The sequence below is a fragment of the Heteronotia binoei genome, chromosome 1 (genome assembly GCF_032191835.1).
Source record: "Heteronotia binoei isolate CCM8104 ecotype False Entrance Well chromosome 1, APGP_CSIRO_Hbin_v1, whole genome shotgun sequence".
Classification (NCBI taxonomy): Eukaryota; Metazoa; Chordata; class Lepidosauria; order Squamata; family Gekkonidae; genus Heteronotia; species Heteronotia binoei.
In genome coordinates this window covers 31,454,343-31,468,953 of record NC_083223.1, presented here as the reverse complement: position 1 = coordinate 31,468,953, position 14,611 = coordinate 31,454,343, and the positions used below count along the sequence as shown (strand labels likewise).

General features: G+C 48.0%; 1 protein-coding gene across 3 annotated transcripts in view; it reads left to right on the top strand.

The window, feature by feature from the left end:
* SIL1 (SIL1 nucleotide exchange factor) overlaps positions 1-13,780 on the top strand; it is a 132,610-nt gene extending 118,830 nt beyond the window's left edge. For all 3 annotated transcript variants that reach the window (XM_060232977.1, XM_060232984.1, XM_060232972.1), the window contains one exon: positions 13,350-13,780. In XM_060232977.1, the coding sequence (XP_060088960.1) occupies positions 13,350-13,706 (357 nt within the window). In that variant the 3' untranslated portion in view covers positions 13,707-13,780. The remainder of the gene's footprint in view (positions 1-13,349) is intronic.
* The last annotated feature ends 831 nt before the right edge of the window (positions 13,781-14,611 follow it).

Genomic DNA, 14,611 nt, shown 5'->3' with positions numbered 1-14,611 from the left:
GATGGAGCGAGGACACCTCCAAAGTACCCACAAAACCAAGTGAGGACACCACAAATGTCCCCCCAGGCTATTGTGGGCCTGACAAGCTGAAGCTGAAAGCCGCATCAGCCAGGAGGAATGCTGCTTACTGGGACCAACAACAGGGCTGGCTTTTCAAAGACAGTCTGTTTGTGGAAGGAGGCATCCTCAAAGGGGAAGAGGAGCAGGCCAACAGAGATCTGACAGAGATGGAACCTTGTGAGACAGTACAAGGGGCTCTGGTCAGAGATGGTGGCATTGAAGGGGGAGATGATGAACCTCATGGCGGTTGTTCAGAACATGCTGACACTGCATCTCACACAACAACAAGGCCAGGCTCCCCATCTGGGGAACCAGCCAGCTCTGCCCAGTCTTCCAGCAGGACTGCAGCAACAGCAGCAACAACTGGGACCTCCAGCAGGAGTGCTGCAACAACCACCACAGCCCATAGGCCAACACAAGCTAGAAACCAAATTTGATCTGGATCCAGATGAGCTGGATGCAAGTGCTAGAGGTCCTGCATGAGTGGGCAATACCTTCCCTGATGATGCCAGCCAGTTGAGTTACCTTGGCTCCAGAGGGACAGTGGCAAAGTGGTATGTCACTGTATGTAGCCAGGGCCCCAGAACTGTGAAGCATGAGAAACTTCATAGGTGCACTCTGGGGGCAGTTCAAGGACCCATTCAAGGAGGAGAGCGCGCAAACTAAGATGAAATGTATGCGGCAGAGGAACAGGTCGGTACAAGAGTTCTTCATGGAGGTCAGTGGGAAAAAATAAAATGGCGATCCCTGGGCCGAGAGAGGTCAAGCTTCAAAACACTAGAGCTCGGGCCTTTTCAGCTGCGGCCCCTGCACTGTGGAATCAGCTTCCGGAGGAAGTGCGGGCCCTGCGGAACCTTGACCAGTTCCGCAGGGCCTGCAAGACCGTCCTTTTCAAACAAGCGTACATCGATATCGACTGCTGAATTGCTGTGAATAAAGGATCCGCCATCTACATTACAATCAAACTATTTAAACTGGCAGAATCAGCGTCATAGAACCAACTACTACTACTGCCAGATAAATTTAAAAATTTAAATTAACTTAAATTATGTATTTTAAATTTACTAACTGGTTTTTATATGTTTAATTTTTAATTGTTAAATTTAAAGTTTTTATCTATTAATGTAAATGTATAAAATGCTGTTAGCCGCCCTGAGCCGCCTAGGCGGGGAGGGCGGGATACAAATAAAATCTATTATTATTATAGTTCCAAGCATGTGCTGCCAATGTACAAGACTGGATGGAATCAGTAAAGGTCAAGTTTTACCACACCAGCCTAAATCTTGACCTTGTGGTGAAAGCAGTGGTCTGAGACAACCCACAAACTCTCCTAGGATGGATCCAACTGGCTTGTGAGATTGAAAACCATGAACAAGTGGTGAAACTACTCTGGCTGCAACACCAGGGGAGCCGGGGGAGTGTGAACTCTGAGAGTGGGAAGAGACAGCAGTCAAGATGGGGCGCAGCCGTCACCAAAAAGGAGAGAAGGCTGAAGCAAGGGCTGTGCCTGAGATGTGGGGCTGATAATCACTTTGTGGCTGAATGCCCTAAGCAGCAAAAACCCATCCCAGATGGGAAGAAAAAGGAGCTCAAGTGGAAAACTTCACAACAAATCAAGCCGGGCAGGAGTGCCTCGAGAGCAAGTGAGGGAGCCACAGCAGCTGGGATCCCCAGCTATCCAGAGAGCCTGGGATCAGGAAGTTCCTCCAACAGTTTTGGGGAAAGGCCAAGACCTGCTGTCAAGGGCACCAGCAGTCCAAGAGATCAGCACACCACCTTGTGTGAGGTCTATAGGAACTTTATTTTACATCCCCATAACCGTAGTGAACCCCCAGCAAGGAATTCACTTCCAGGTCTGAGTTCTGCTAGACTCTGGATGTAGCAGGGAGTTAATCAGTCCAGCATTGGTTGTGGGGCTGGGGATAAATTTGGTGAAATTGAATGAAATTATTAGGTTCGAACAGATGGACAGGACCCTCATGCAGGGAGACCCTCATACTTGCAAGACAGAGCTGGTACTGGTGAGAATGGGGGAAATCATTGGGAAAAGCTTTTATGGTGTCACCTGCAAGATTCCCGGTAGTGTTAGGACTCTGTTGGTTCATTGACCATGACCCCTGTGTACAGTGGAACATTGGTCAACTATGCTTCCCTGATGAGAGATCCAAGGAGCATGGCTGCGACCCAGAATGAGTTCTCCCCCCACTCCTGGAGACTGTGCTTAACTCAGGAGGAGCTAAGTGAAATCCCTGAATTGATGACCTCCAAAAAGTCTTGGCATTCAGCTTTGCTCAGGTCTTGCAGACTGAGGTCTGTGGGTCTTCCTCTTTTCCTGCTGCCTTCAACTTTTCTAGCATTATTTATTGTCTTTCCAGTGACTCTTTGTCTTCTTATAATGTGACCAAGGTATAGTCACCTCAGTTTAGCCATTGTGGCTTCTAGGGAGAGTTCAGGCTTGATTTGATCTAGAACAAAAGATTTTCAAAGTTTCTCTGGATATCGTGTAGTGGGCGCATAATGCCAATTTGCATAATAGACATGACACCCATTCCTCTTGGCAGTGAAAAGGCACAACATTTTGTTGCATAAAAATGGGGACTTATTTGGGAGTCTTCTTGTTGGGGCCCTATTCTGACTTTTTCAAAAAACCAGCTTGCATTGCTATGATCATGGAGACTAGAAGCGACGGTGAGAGCGCATGCTTGCTGGCATGTGTAGTCGGTGTTTAATTATGGCCACTGACATGTCTATGAAAAGATCTGAGAATGGTTTTTGAACTCATCAGTAATATTAATCATGGCTACTGGTTTGTAAGGGAACATAGCAGCAAGATGGAGTGGTTGGTGGAAATGAGCAGGAAGTGTTCTTCCCTTTCATCTTCCTCTGGCTTATTTCACCCTTCTTCCTGTGGGGCACCAAGCAGCATGTGGCTGGTAGCAATTAAAATGTTTGAGTATCTATTAAAAATAGGAACACTGGCTGTGATGCTGTACAGCAGGGGTGTCAAACACCCAGCCCGCGGGCCGAATTCAGCCCACCCAAGGCTTTGATCAGGCCCACGGGGCTCTTTTCACCCCCCTCCTGACCTTATCCTTTGAAGCTCCCAGGCTCTTTGAAGCTCTCAGGCTGAGACTCTTTCAGTTTCAGCCTGGGAGCTTCAAAGGCTCTTTGAAGCACCCTTTGAAGCTTGCAGGCTGAGTCCCAGGTTCTTCCTGCCTTTCTTTGCTGGCTGCTGCAAGGAAAACGTGGGGTGGATGTTAAGTTCCATTTCACATTTTCCTTGCAGCTTTGTCTGTACTCTGCAGTGATTTCAAATGGAGTGTAGATGGTTACATTTTCAGCTTTCCTATAGCTAGCTGAAACTCATGCTTCCTGGAGTTGTGTCCTTGCAAACAAGGGTTGATGCTTTCAGCCAGCTTACCTCTTCTGAATGGACCTAACCTAGTGGATTAATGTGGGAACCCACAGACAAAGGGGGATATTATACTGGAAAGGCTGTGCCAATCTGAGTAGACTGGTGGGGAGAAGTTTACAATGTGATTTCATTGTTTTCACAGAGTCAGAGCCTTGTGCTTTTTCTTGATGTTTTATTTTAAAAATTGCATTGCCAAATTCCACTAGTCTCCCACCTTTCCAACTTAAACCATTGGAAGAGTTTTAAGCATGTTTGTGTTTTAAGTTTTAAAAAATATCTTTAATTGGTTTTGTCTGTGTCCATTATAAAATTTATATCTCCACTACCTGGCATTACCATACCATACCAAACCTTTAATGGCATAATAAATTCAAATAAAAATACACAAAATATAAAAATTTAAACATTGGCGATAAAATCAAAATGAAACCGAGCTTACAGATGCATTCAAACATGGTCAGAATTAAATTTAAGGATGTCAGCCAGAAATTTTGCCACAGCCTCACTAACTGCCTCCTCAGTATCACTCAATAAATAATAACAGGGTGGGAGAATAGACAAATTTGGGGAAAAAGAAAGCTTGTCAAATAAATCTTTACGGAGGTTGTGGTAAAAAGAACAATCAAGCAATATATGCTGGATTGAGTCAGGAGTATTCGTTCCACAGGAGCAAAGTCTGTCGGCTAAAGGGACTCGCTGATATCTCCCTTGTAAAACTTTGGAGGGAAACGCATTTAGTCTAGCCAACATAAATGCCCTGCGATGACTTGGAATGGTTAAGTCTGATAGATAATTGGGCATTTTGCCACAGAAAGTGTGACCTAAGGAAGCTGGAGAGCAAATATAAGGGTCAGTTGGCCGTAATTTCGTTTCCTCCGATTCCCACAGTCTCAATTTAATACATCTAAAGATATATGACTCATCAGAGGTAGAAAAATCATCTACCTCTAACTCCAATTGATTGAGTTTGGACAGAAGCACTGCTGCCCAGGATGAAATATATGGGTCTCTTTTCATACAATCAAGAAGGCTGTTAGGATCTGTTCTAAAGTGAATTTTGAGCCAGAATTTAAACACTGCAATCCAGGCTTTTGTCTCCACCAAAGACTGACCCACTTCAGAGCAGAGAGCAAAGTAGGACACACATTTTGGCAAACCAAGAATTTGTCTAAAGAATGAGGCTTGAATGCCCTCCACTTTCTTGGTAAAAGCTGAGATACATATAGGGATACCATGGAGAATTTGGGCAAGCGTTTTGACTTTAAACACTTTAATTGCTGCTGGAACTAATTGGTTGCCCCTTGCAAAGAAAAACTGTTTAATTTGAGCAGCTGAACATTTAGCCAAGTTGACGGTGTTATATTATATTTTATGACACTCATGGCCCGGTCTCACAAAGTCCCATTTGTGTCAGATCTGGCTGTCAAGCATGCGGGTTCAATGACGAGTTGAGGTTGCTACAAAGACTACATTTATTGATAGACTGATACTTTGGCTGAGAAGAATGAAACCAATACATTGGTGTCCACCAACTTGGGGGTGATTAGGTCCCAATTGCATCCTGAATCAATCAGGGCTCTCACCTGCACAAATCTTTTGAGTTTACTGTTCAACAGCTTCACTGGTACAAAATACAGCGACCCCATTACTCTCACCCTGAGTGGTGCCGGTTCCTCCGCAACCTGCTGGTTGGCACCCTTTAGAGCAGGTCGTCCTTGTTTGGCCCTGGGGTGCCTGGCTTGGGTGCACTCGGGGGTGCCCGAGGGGGGTTAGGGCAATTGCTGGCCAGATGGTTGGAGTCCCCACATCAAAAACACTTTCAGGACCCCGCAGCCTTCCCACCACCGCCTCCTTGGGCTTTCTTCACCTCCTGCTTGGCCCCCGTCTTTGGATCTCGGCTCCCCTTACCGCTCTGCTGCTGGCGTTGCATGGCCACTCGTTTCATGTTGGTCTCGACCTCACCCACCAATTGGATCTATCCCACCAGCGTGGTAGGTCTGGCCTGGGTAAGGGCCCGGTCCAGTATGCCCGCATTCAGCCCCCTGGTGAAGTGCTCGATCTTCATCAACTCACTCCACCCTCTCACCTTCGCGGCGTTGGTCCGAAACTCTGCAGCGTACTCTCTAATCAACTTTGATCCTTGCTGCATGTCACACAAGGCCACTAGCGCCCGGGTCTCTTGGAGGGGGTCTTCGTACTGGGCCATCAGAGCCTGGAGGAACGTAGCAACATAGTCCAGTTCCGGGCTCATGGCTTCATACAGACTCACGTACCATCTTTTGGCGGCCCCCTTCAGTTTCTATCCCAAATAGTCCACTCGACTAAATTCATTGGGGAATGTGTTCCCCCAGTAATGCATGTAGCTGTTAGCCTGGATCGTAAAGTACTCCACTTCCTCCGGGTCCTCATCGAATGTAGCATCCAGCTCCCACCCACGGCCCCCTTCTCTTGGCGCCGGGGTTGCTGCTGGTCTAGGTGCCAGCCCCGCAGGTGGTGAAGCAGCCAGTGCCCCCAGGGCTGCCGGGCCGGAGGGGGTGGTTGAACCCTTCGGGGTCCAGGCAGTCCCAGGGATCGGGTGATCTCTTTGGTGATCTCCACCGCCATCTGAGTGGTCATCGCCTGCATCTTGTCCCACAGTCCCTTGGCCACGGCCTCCACCTCTTTACGGACCATTGCACGGAACCTGCGGGCCACCTCATCTTCCTCCTCCTTTGGGGCCGGGGCCTCCGGATCCCTCTCCCCCAGATCGGGATCTCCGTCTGGCAGGGGAATGACCACGATGGTATCAATCTCCTCCGGCTCCATCGGTCCCGGGTTGCCAGCCCCTTCGTTGGCCATCTTTCCCCGGCGCATGTGCTAGGTTAGGATGGCTTCTCTCTGCACCGGTGCCTCGTCCATTGTGGTGGTGGAGATCCGCGGCTGCCACTGCCAGGGCGTGACCGGGAACTGTTGGATCTGGAGAGGCGAGTTTGCTGCTCTCCAGGCGTCCAGTACATGCCATGGTACGGGCGCCCCTTCTTCCAGATAGGGAAACTCACCGCCTCCTGGAATCTTTTCAGCCATTCGGTTACAAAGTAGCCAGGGCGGTTAAGCTTAAAAAAAAATTCTTCTCAAAATGTCAAGCATGCAGGTTCAATGACGAGGTTGCTACAAAGACTACATTTATTGATAGACTGATACTTTGGCTCAAGCCATGGCTTGAGAAGAATGAAACCAAACCAAGCTCCTGAGGGAGCTTGAATGTCCTCTACGGGACATCATAAATAGATCCCTCTTGGAGGGGCGCTTTCCATCATCCCTGAAAGAGGCTTTGGTCCGACCCCTCTTGAAAAAAAGTACAGCAGACCCGGCCAAATTGGCAAACTCCCTACCGGTCTCTAATTTACCGTTTTTAGGTAAAATAATAGAGAGGGCAGTGGCGTCGCAGTTGCAGAGCTTTCTGGATGACGCTTCCATCCTAGACCCTTGCCAGTCCAGCTTTCGCCCGGGTTATGGGACGGAGACAGTACTGGTCGCCCTGGTAGATGATCTCCAACGGCATCTGGATCGGGGCGGTGTGGCGGTGCTGATGTTGTTAGATCTGTCGGCCGCGTTCGACACGGTCGACCATCGGCTACTGACCCGCCGCCTCGCCGATATAGGGGTGAGGGGGTCTGCCTTACAATGGCTCTCCTCCTTCCTCGAGGATCGGGGACAAAGGGTGGCAATTGGTGGCGAGCGGTCCCGGAGGCGCACACTGGATTGTGGAGTGCCTCAGGGGGCAGTTCTCTCACCAATATTATTCAATATCTATATGCGCCCTCTTGCCCAGATTGCCAGGAGATATGGACTTGGGTGCCATCAATATGCAGATGACACCCAACTCTATCTGCTGATGGACGGCCGGCCTGACTGCGTCCCTGAGAATTTAGACCGGGCCTTGCAGGATATGGCAACGTGGTTGAGGGAGAGTGGGCTGAAACTGAATCCAGCGAAGACAGAAGTCCTTTGTCTGGGTCGGGGCGCCCGGGAAGGAGAAATACCTCTGCCAGTCTTCGACGGGGCGCCGCTGAAAGCGGCGCACCGGGTTAGGAGTCTGGGAGTTCTACTGGAGCCTTCATTATCAATGGAGGCCCAGATAGCAACCACTGCCAAGTCAGCCTTTTTCCATTTGAGGCGGGCAAGGCAGTTGGCTCCCTTCCTAGAGCGCCAAGACCTGGCAACGGTACTTCATGCAACGGTCACCTCGAGACTGGATTACTGTAATGCCCTCTACATGGGGCTGCCTCTGTACCGAACCCGGAGGCTGCAGCTGGTGCAGAACGCAGCAGCCAGACTGTTGCTGGGGCTCCCTAAATGGGAGCACATACGGCCTGGGCTGCGCGAGCTGCACTGGCTGCCGGTTATATTCCGGGTTCGTTACAAAGTGCTGGTCATTACCTTTAAAGCCCTATATGGTCGAGGACCTGTCTACCTTAGGGACCGTCTTTCCCCATATGAACCCCAGAGAGCACTGAGGTCAGCTGGAAAAAACTTGTTGACCACCCCCGGACCAAGAGAGGTGAAGCTGCAATGCACCCGCAATCGGGCCTTCTCCTCTGTAGCCCCGAACCTATGGAACCAACTTCCAGAGGAAATGCGGGCCCTGCGGGACCTTGATCAATTCCGCAGGGCCTGCAAAACTTTCCTCTTTCGACTGGCTTTCGCTGACGAAGAAAGTACTTGCTAATGATTACCGCCATCATAAAAAAGAACAAGCAGCATTAGCACTTTTATTATTAATTAATTAATTAATTTTAAATTTATCAGATTTTAATGTTAAATGTAACTTTGTTTTTTTGTATAACTGAATGATGTTGCTAGCCGCCCTGAGCCTGCTCCGGCGGGGAGGGCGGGATATAAATAAAATTACCTACCTACCTACCTACATTGATATACGGGTTTTAAGATACACTTCAAAGAGATTCCTATGGGAGGGGAAGCAGGGGAGCGTTCACACATAGAGTATCAAAACTACATACATTCCCAGGGCGTTATCAGGCATTCGGCCTTGCATTGCCCAGATGGCTCTTCCTCCTGCGGAAGGATTCATGGGAAGGTGCTGATTGCTCTGTTCCCTCTAATTAACAGTCATAAAACAAAAAGGAGCCAGGAAAAGATAATAAACTAGCAGCAGTTGGTTCTCTAGGATCTTACCCAGGCCTGCTTTTGACAGGCCATAAACCCATTGTTTATTGATCAGAATTAGCCATGCTTGACACTGGCCTAACAAATGAGTTTGACACCCCTGCACAGCATTTCCATGAGCAGAAGGAATTCAGTTCAGCCCGTAGAGTGTGGTTTTCTTGACACCCTGTTGCTGCCCAGAATAGTTCCTGTTCCAGGGGAGTTCTCTGTGCCTAAAGAGTGGCATGTGGTGGGAGGCATCCTGAGCTGCAGTGCCTGAGAATGGGGCCATAGTTCAGGGGTAGATCCTCTGCTTGGCTTGCAGAAGGTCCCAGATTCAATCCCTGCCATCTCCAGTTTAAAGGATCATACATAGGTAATGTGAGACCCTGGAGAGCCACTGCCACTAACCTTGATAGACTGGTGGTCTGATTCAGCCTAAGGCAGCTTCATGTGTTCTTGTGGAAGCAAAGAAGCTGCACTGCAGGAGTAGAAATCCTTTCTTCCACAGATAGCCCTGAGGATCCTAGCGACTGGGAAACCTTGTGTTTCCAAATCTTTGTGAAAACCTACCCCTGGAGTCTTGTTGTGTACCCATTTACCTCATTCCTCCACTAACAGGTTGTGGCGCCCTTTTTCCCTCACACACAGTCTTTGGAAAGGAAAGGTCACCTGTACAAGCACCAGTCGTTTCCGACTCTGGGGTGACGCTGCTTTCACAACGTTTTCACGGCAGACCTTTTTACGGGGTGGTTTGCCATTGCCTTCCCCAGTCTTTTACACTTTCCCCCCAGCAAGCTGGGTGCTCGTTTTACCGACCTCGGAAGGATGGAAGGCTGAGTCAACCTCGAGCCGGCTACCTGAACCAGTTTCCACTGGAATCGAACTCAGGTCGTGAGCAGAGGGCTCCGACTGCAGTACTGCAACTTTACCACTTTGCACCATGGGGCTCTTTTCCACCCTCTTAAACCACTCTCTCAGGTTATTGGTTATCTGCAGATCTGGACACCACAAGCTACCATTCTTGTCTCTTTTAAGATACACAGAGAGCCATGGCCAGCTCACAGCATTTCACTTCCACTGAACTTTTGAACTGAGGTCCTATTCCTACAACTGGGATCTCTTAGTTACAAATTTAGTATTTTCAGCCTGCTCTAAACAGCTCATCTGCACAGTTCCACACAGTCAGAAATTCTCCCCTCCCCTTCTCAGCGCCTTAGCTGTCAACATCTCTGCCAAAAACCCCTGTCATTTTTAACTGCTCTTTTTCTAACCCCCACTCTCAATATTCTCTCTGCTCTCATTGGCCACTTTTAGGGAGAGGCAGAACCTAGAAGACGACATTGGATTTATATTCCACCCTTCACCCTGAATCAGAGTCTCAGAGCAGCTCACAATCTCATAAAATCATAGAGTTGGAAGGGACCTCCAGGGTCATCTAGTCCAACCCCCTGCACAATGCAGGAAACTTACAAATACCTCCCTCTAAATTCACAGCATCTTCATTGCTGTCAGATGGCCATTTAGCCTCTGTTTTAAAACCTCCAAGGAAGGAGAGCCCACCACCTCCTGAGGAAGCCTGTTCCACTGAGGAACCGCTCTAACGGTCAGGAAGTTCTTCCTAATGTTGAGCCAGAATCTCTTTTGATTTAATTTCAACCCATTGGTTCTGGTCCTACCTTCTGGGGCCACAGAAAACAATTCCACACCATCCTCTCTATGACAGCCCTTCAAGTACTTCAAGATCATATCACCTCTCAGCTGCCTCCTCTCCAGGCTAAACGTGCCCAGCTCCTTCAACCTTTCTTCATAGGACGGTCTCCAGACCCTTCACCATCTTCATCACCCTTCTCTGGACCTGTTCCAGCTTGTCTATATCCTTCTTAAAATGTTGTGCCCAAAACTTAACACAGTACTCCAGGTGAGGTCTTACCAGAGCAGAGTAAAGCGATACCGTCAATTCACGTGATCTGGACACTAGACTTCTGTTTATACAGCCCAAAATTGCATTTGCCTTTTTAGCCACCGCATCACACTGTTGACTTATGTTCATCCCTTTATCATGTTCATCTCTTTTATCTTCTTCCCCACAACGAGGTGGGTGGGGCTGAGGGAGCTTTTCCAGAAGCTGCCCTATCAATGACAGCTCTGAGATACCTATGGCTGACCCAAGGCCATTCCAGCAGCTGCAGGTGGAGGAGTGGGGATTCAAACCCGGTTCTCCCAGATAAGAGTCCACACACTTAACCACTACACCAAACTGACTCTTAACCACTACACCAAACTAGCCTTTCATGTGGCACTTTTTCTGGCTAAGACCAGTCACAGTGGTGATGTAGAGTCTGATTGTGAGATGCAATGGCACAACTTTGGGCTGAATTAGCAGAAGTCTACCCAGGACTTTTCTTTGTATGAAAAGTCTAGCAGAAACTCATTTGCATATTAGGCTACACTCCCTGACACCAAGCCAGCCAGAATAGTGTTCCTGCTCAAAAAAGCCCTGAGGCTACCATCAATTTTTGTATTCTTTAAAAAAAACCCCTCTAGACGGCTTTTAGGGTGTCATACGGATACCCAGGGGCTCTGAAGCAACTGGCAGCACCAAGTTTTAATGCTTTGATTTGACAGCAGGTTGTGGAGGGAGCTGCTGCTGGCCCCTGTTCCAGCTGTAGAAAAGGCTGTGTTTGAGCAGCAGGGGAAGGACAGCCATTTTCTAGAGTTTGGGAGACTTGCTTGAGATAGAATGATGCTATAACCTCTGGGTAGAATTTCAGTGCTTTTATGATGCACTAAATCTGCCACTGAGGCGGAAGGTGGGCCTACCCTGGTTGTCTGGCAGTAACCTTCTTTAATGTACTCTGCCACACGGAACTGTTGTGAATGGTTTCAGACATTTTTTTCCTTTCATAACCCTGGCCATTCCCCCTCCCCCCGCCTCCTGTGGGCTCCTCGTGTTTCCTTCTGGATGCAGCCTTTTTATTCAGTCATTTGTGGCTTCCTCCCCAAGAGCATTAATGACAGGAATATGCTGTCTTTAATAGAGAGACCTTATCTCAAATCTGCATTAACGATGGTGCTTCTGAAACAACAGCTGCGGTAACCTCATCCATTGGCCATTTTATGGTAGTCAGATATTTAAATCGGTTCTCAGTGAAGGTACTTACGACCAAGGTCCACAGAGGATAGGAGGGGGAAATCTGGCATTTAGTGAGAGATGTATAGAGTTCCGTCAAGCATAAAGAAGAATGTCCCAGCTATTGTTGCATTCCTTACTTCTGAGTAGCCCCTTCCGTAATGTGTTGTGTTTGTGGCAGCAGAGCCATTCACATCCCCGCAACTGAATCACACCACTCACACTTGGCCGCTGCTGGAGCAATCCAAATTGAGCCAGACAATGTCTTATATGAGTTGGCTGTGCCATTTTTTGTAGAGAACTTGGGCAGAAGCCATTGCTGCCTGTTGCTGATCCCAGCTGGCAGGGAGACTCTTCTCCTGGCAGATGCACTCATGCATATGTGGCACAACCATCTGTTCTCTGTTGCACAGCACAGCTATGGGGCCTCCTGCATGAGTGCGGCAGTGGTGGAGACAAAGCGGTGTCAGTGACTCCAGCCAAGGGTTACCTGGCCACGGTAGATGGCTCAGAGCAGCTTCCTCAAAGCTGTCTGTGGAGGTGGCTTCCTTAGGGATGCAAGAGCTTGCTGCCTCCAGTTGGTTTGATGGGTAAAATCCCGTAATGGGATTAGCAAGCAAAACTTTGCCTGGATCACAGTTGGGAGAGTGATCAGCAAGCCAATCCAATCTAAGAAATTGCTGCTGGAAAGGAGCTGCCTTACTGCATACTAATGAGTGGGAGGCCTCTCCCTCCTCAGACAGCATACGTGGGCTGACCAGAAAGATGGGGGGAGTAGTAGGAATTAGTCACCCAGCCTCCATTTTCTGACAAGCATCAGGACCTAAAGGTCAACTACTTACTCTCACAGGTCTTTATGAATTCTCCAGTGAATGCAGTCCTGCCTCTCATCCCTACTTACTGTGTGGTTTCTTTTAAACCTTCATCCTTGGTCACAGCTGACTGCCCTGCTTCTGATGCAGCGTTTCTCCTCTGCAAGCAGGAGATCAGGATTCTGTGTCGCTCTCTGACCCTTTCTGGTAAAAAATGACACAGAGAATTGACATGGCTTCTGTCTTTGTTTTCCTGTCTTCCTCCAATGCACCTTTCTTAACTTTGTCATTTGGAATTCCTGATTTCTTGTTGCAGCTGTTTTAAAATAATTTTGTTTTGTATTTTTAGCAACTTTCATTCCAGATTGCTTCCCTGCTTGTCTTTTCTTGTCAATTTGCAATTAGTTTTCAGAGTCTCTTATCCTGGGGGTTTTCCCCCAACTGGGTAAAGATGTACCCTCTATTCTATTTAAAAGCCTTCTGACTTTTCTAAGCCTCCTTGCCTCTGCTGCTTAACCATGCTGTGACATCCATTTCCACTTGTGTCTATCTGTGCGATCCATTCCCACAGCCAAATATGATTTTTGAAATCTGCCAGGTCAACATTTTATCTTGACAAATTAGAGTGTGGGGGAAAGGGGCTCAAGAAAAGCTGAAAGTCTGGGGTGGGGGCTCCATTAATGAAGGCAGATTCATGATGTTACTACCTGTGTATAAACAAATGCATTTGCTGAAAATGCAAATGTATCAGAATGAATACTAATTTTAAACGACTTTGTTGCAGCTTTTGCTCAAGGAGTCTCAAGACGATGATGATCACATGCAGGAAAGAGGGCAGCAGTACAGCAAGGTGAACTTGGGTCCCGCCATCCTAGAACAGGGCTGGTGCACCATCGTTTCAGATCTCTTGAAACTTCCCAAGGAACACGACACCAGGGAAAAGGTCCTCCAGACCATGCATGTGCTGCTGGCCTTTTGCAGAGACAACTACAAAGGAGACCACAGCCTCGACCAGACATTAAGCCTCCTGCGCCGAGAATATGAAGAACTGGCAGCGGAAGAACAAAAGGAAGGGGATGAAGATGGCTATTTTAAGGAACTCCTTAGCTCTATAAATAGCATTGCCCAGCAGCTAAAATGAGGATTCCTGTAGCTTTGCTGAGATATAGAAATTACACTTGGAAGGAGTTACACTTAAATAAACCACTGACTAAACCTCTGGCTTTCTGAAATCCCTTAATGCAGTAAGAAATGAAGCTCATATGTTCATTACAGAGCGAAGGATACCTTTGTTTTAGTCTTTTGTGATTTTTTTTAAACTATCACAAGAAGCAATTTAGGTTGTTCCGCATCAGTTATGGAGGCAGCCAGTGGGGCTGCATCCAGACTTCTAGGAGTGGAATGGAGCTTACAGAAGAGATCATAGCTGCCTTCCTTTTCTTTTTCCAGCCCCCTCTAGCCCCAGAAAGCTGTTCCTGAAAATCAGGAGGTCCTTGGGATTGTGCGTTGCAGTGCAAAGGGGGTCTCTCCACTCCACCACTCTTGACGTAAACTTCCCTGAATGGAGCACAAGGATGGAGCGGTTGAACTTCTACTATTTCCTTCTGACTTCTTACTGTTTTCACAACCAGAGCCATAAACAACAAAGCCCATTTCCTTCTTCTTGCTTGTGGAAGTCATAAATGAAAGTTACTGGGTTGGACCCAGTCACATATTGAGTGAAATTCTTTTTCAGTGGGGAAAGTCAGGGCTTTTTTCGAGCAGGAACACAGTTCTGGCTGGCTTGGCAAATGTGCAAATGAGTTCCTCCTGGGTTTTTTCTACCCCCCAAAGCCCTGTGGAAAGTCATGCCACTGGATCTGCTAAATCTCTCAGTACTCGGGAACAAAAACCTGCTGCTCAAACCCATTTCACCATTTTTGAAGTGGGTATAAGCACACCAAATTAAGGCATAACAATATGTGAGGTTTCTTAGGCCATGAGAATTGAGACTTGACTGCAGTTAAATAAGGGTCCTCAACTTGGCAGAAGGGAGGCATAGGATCC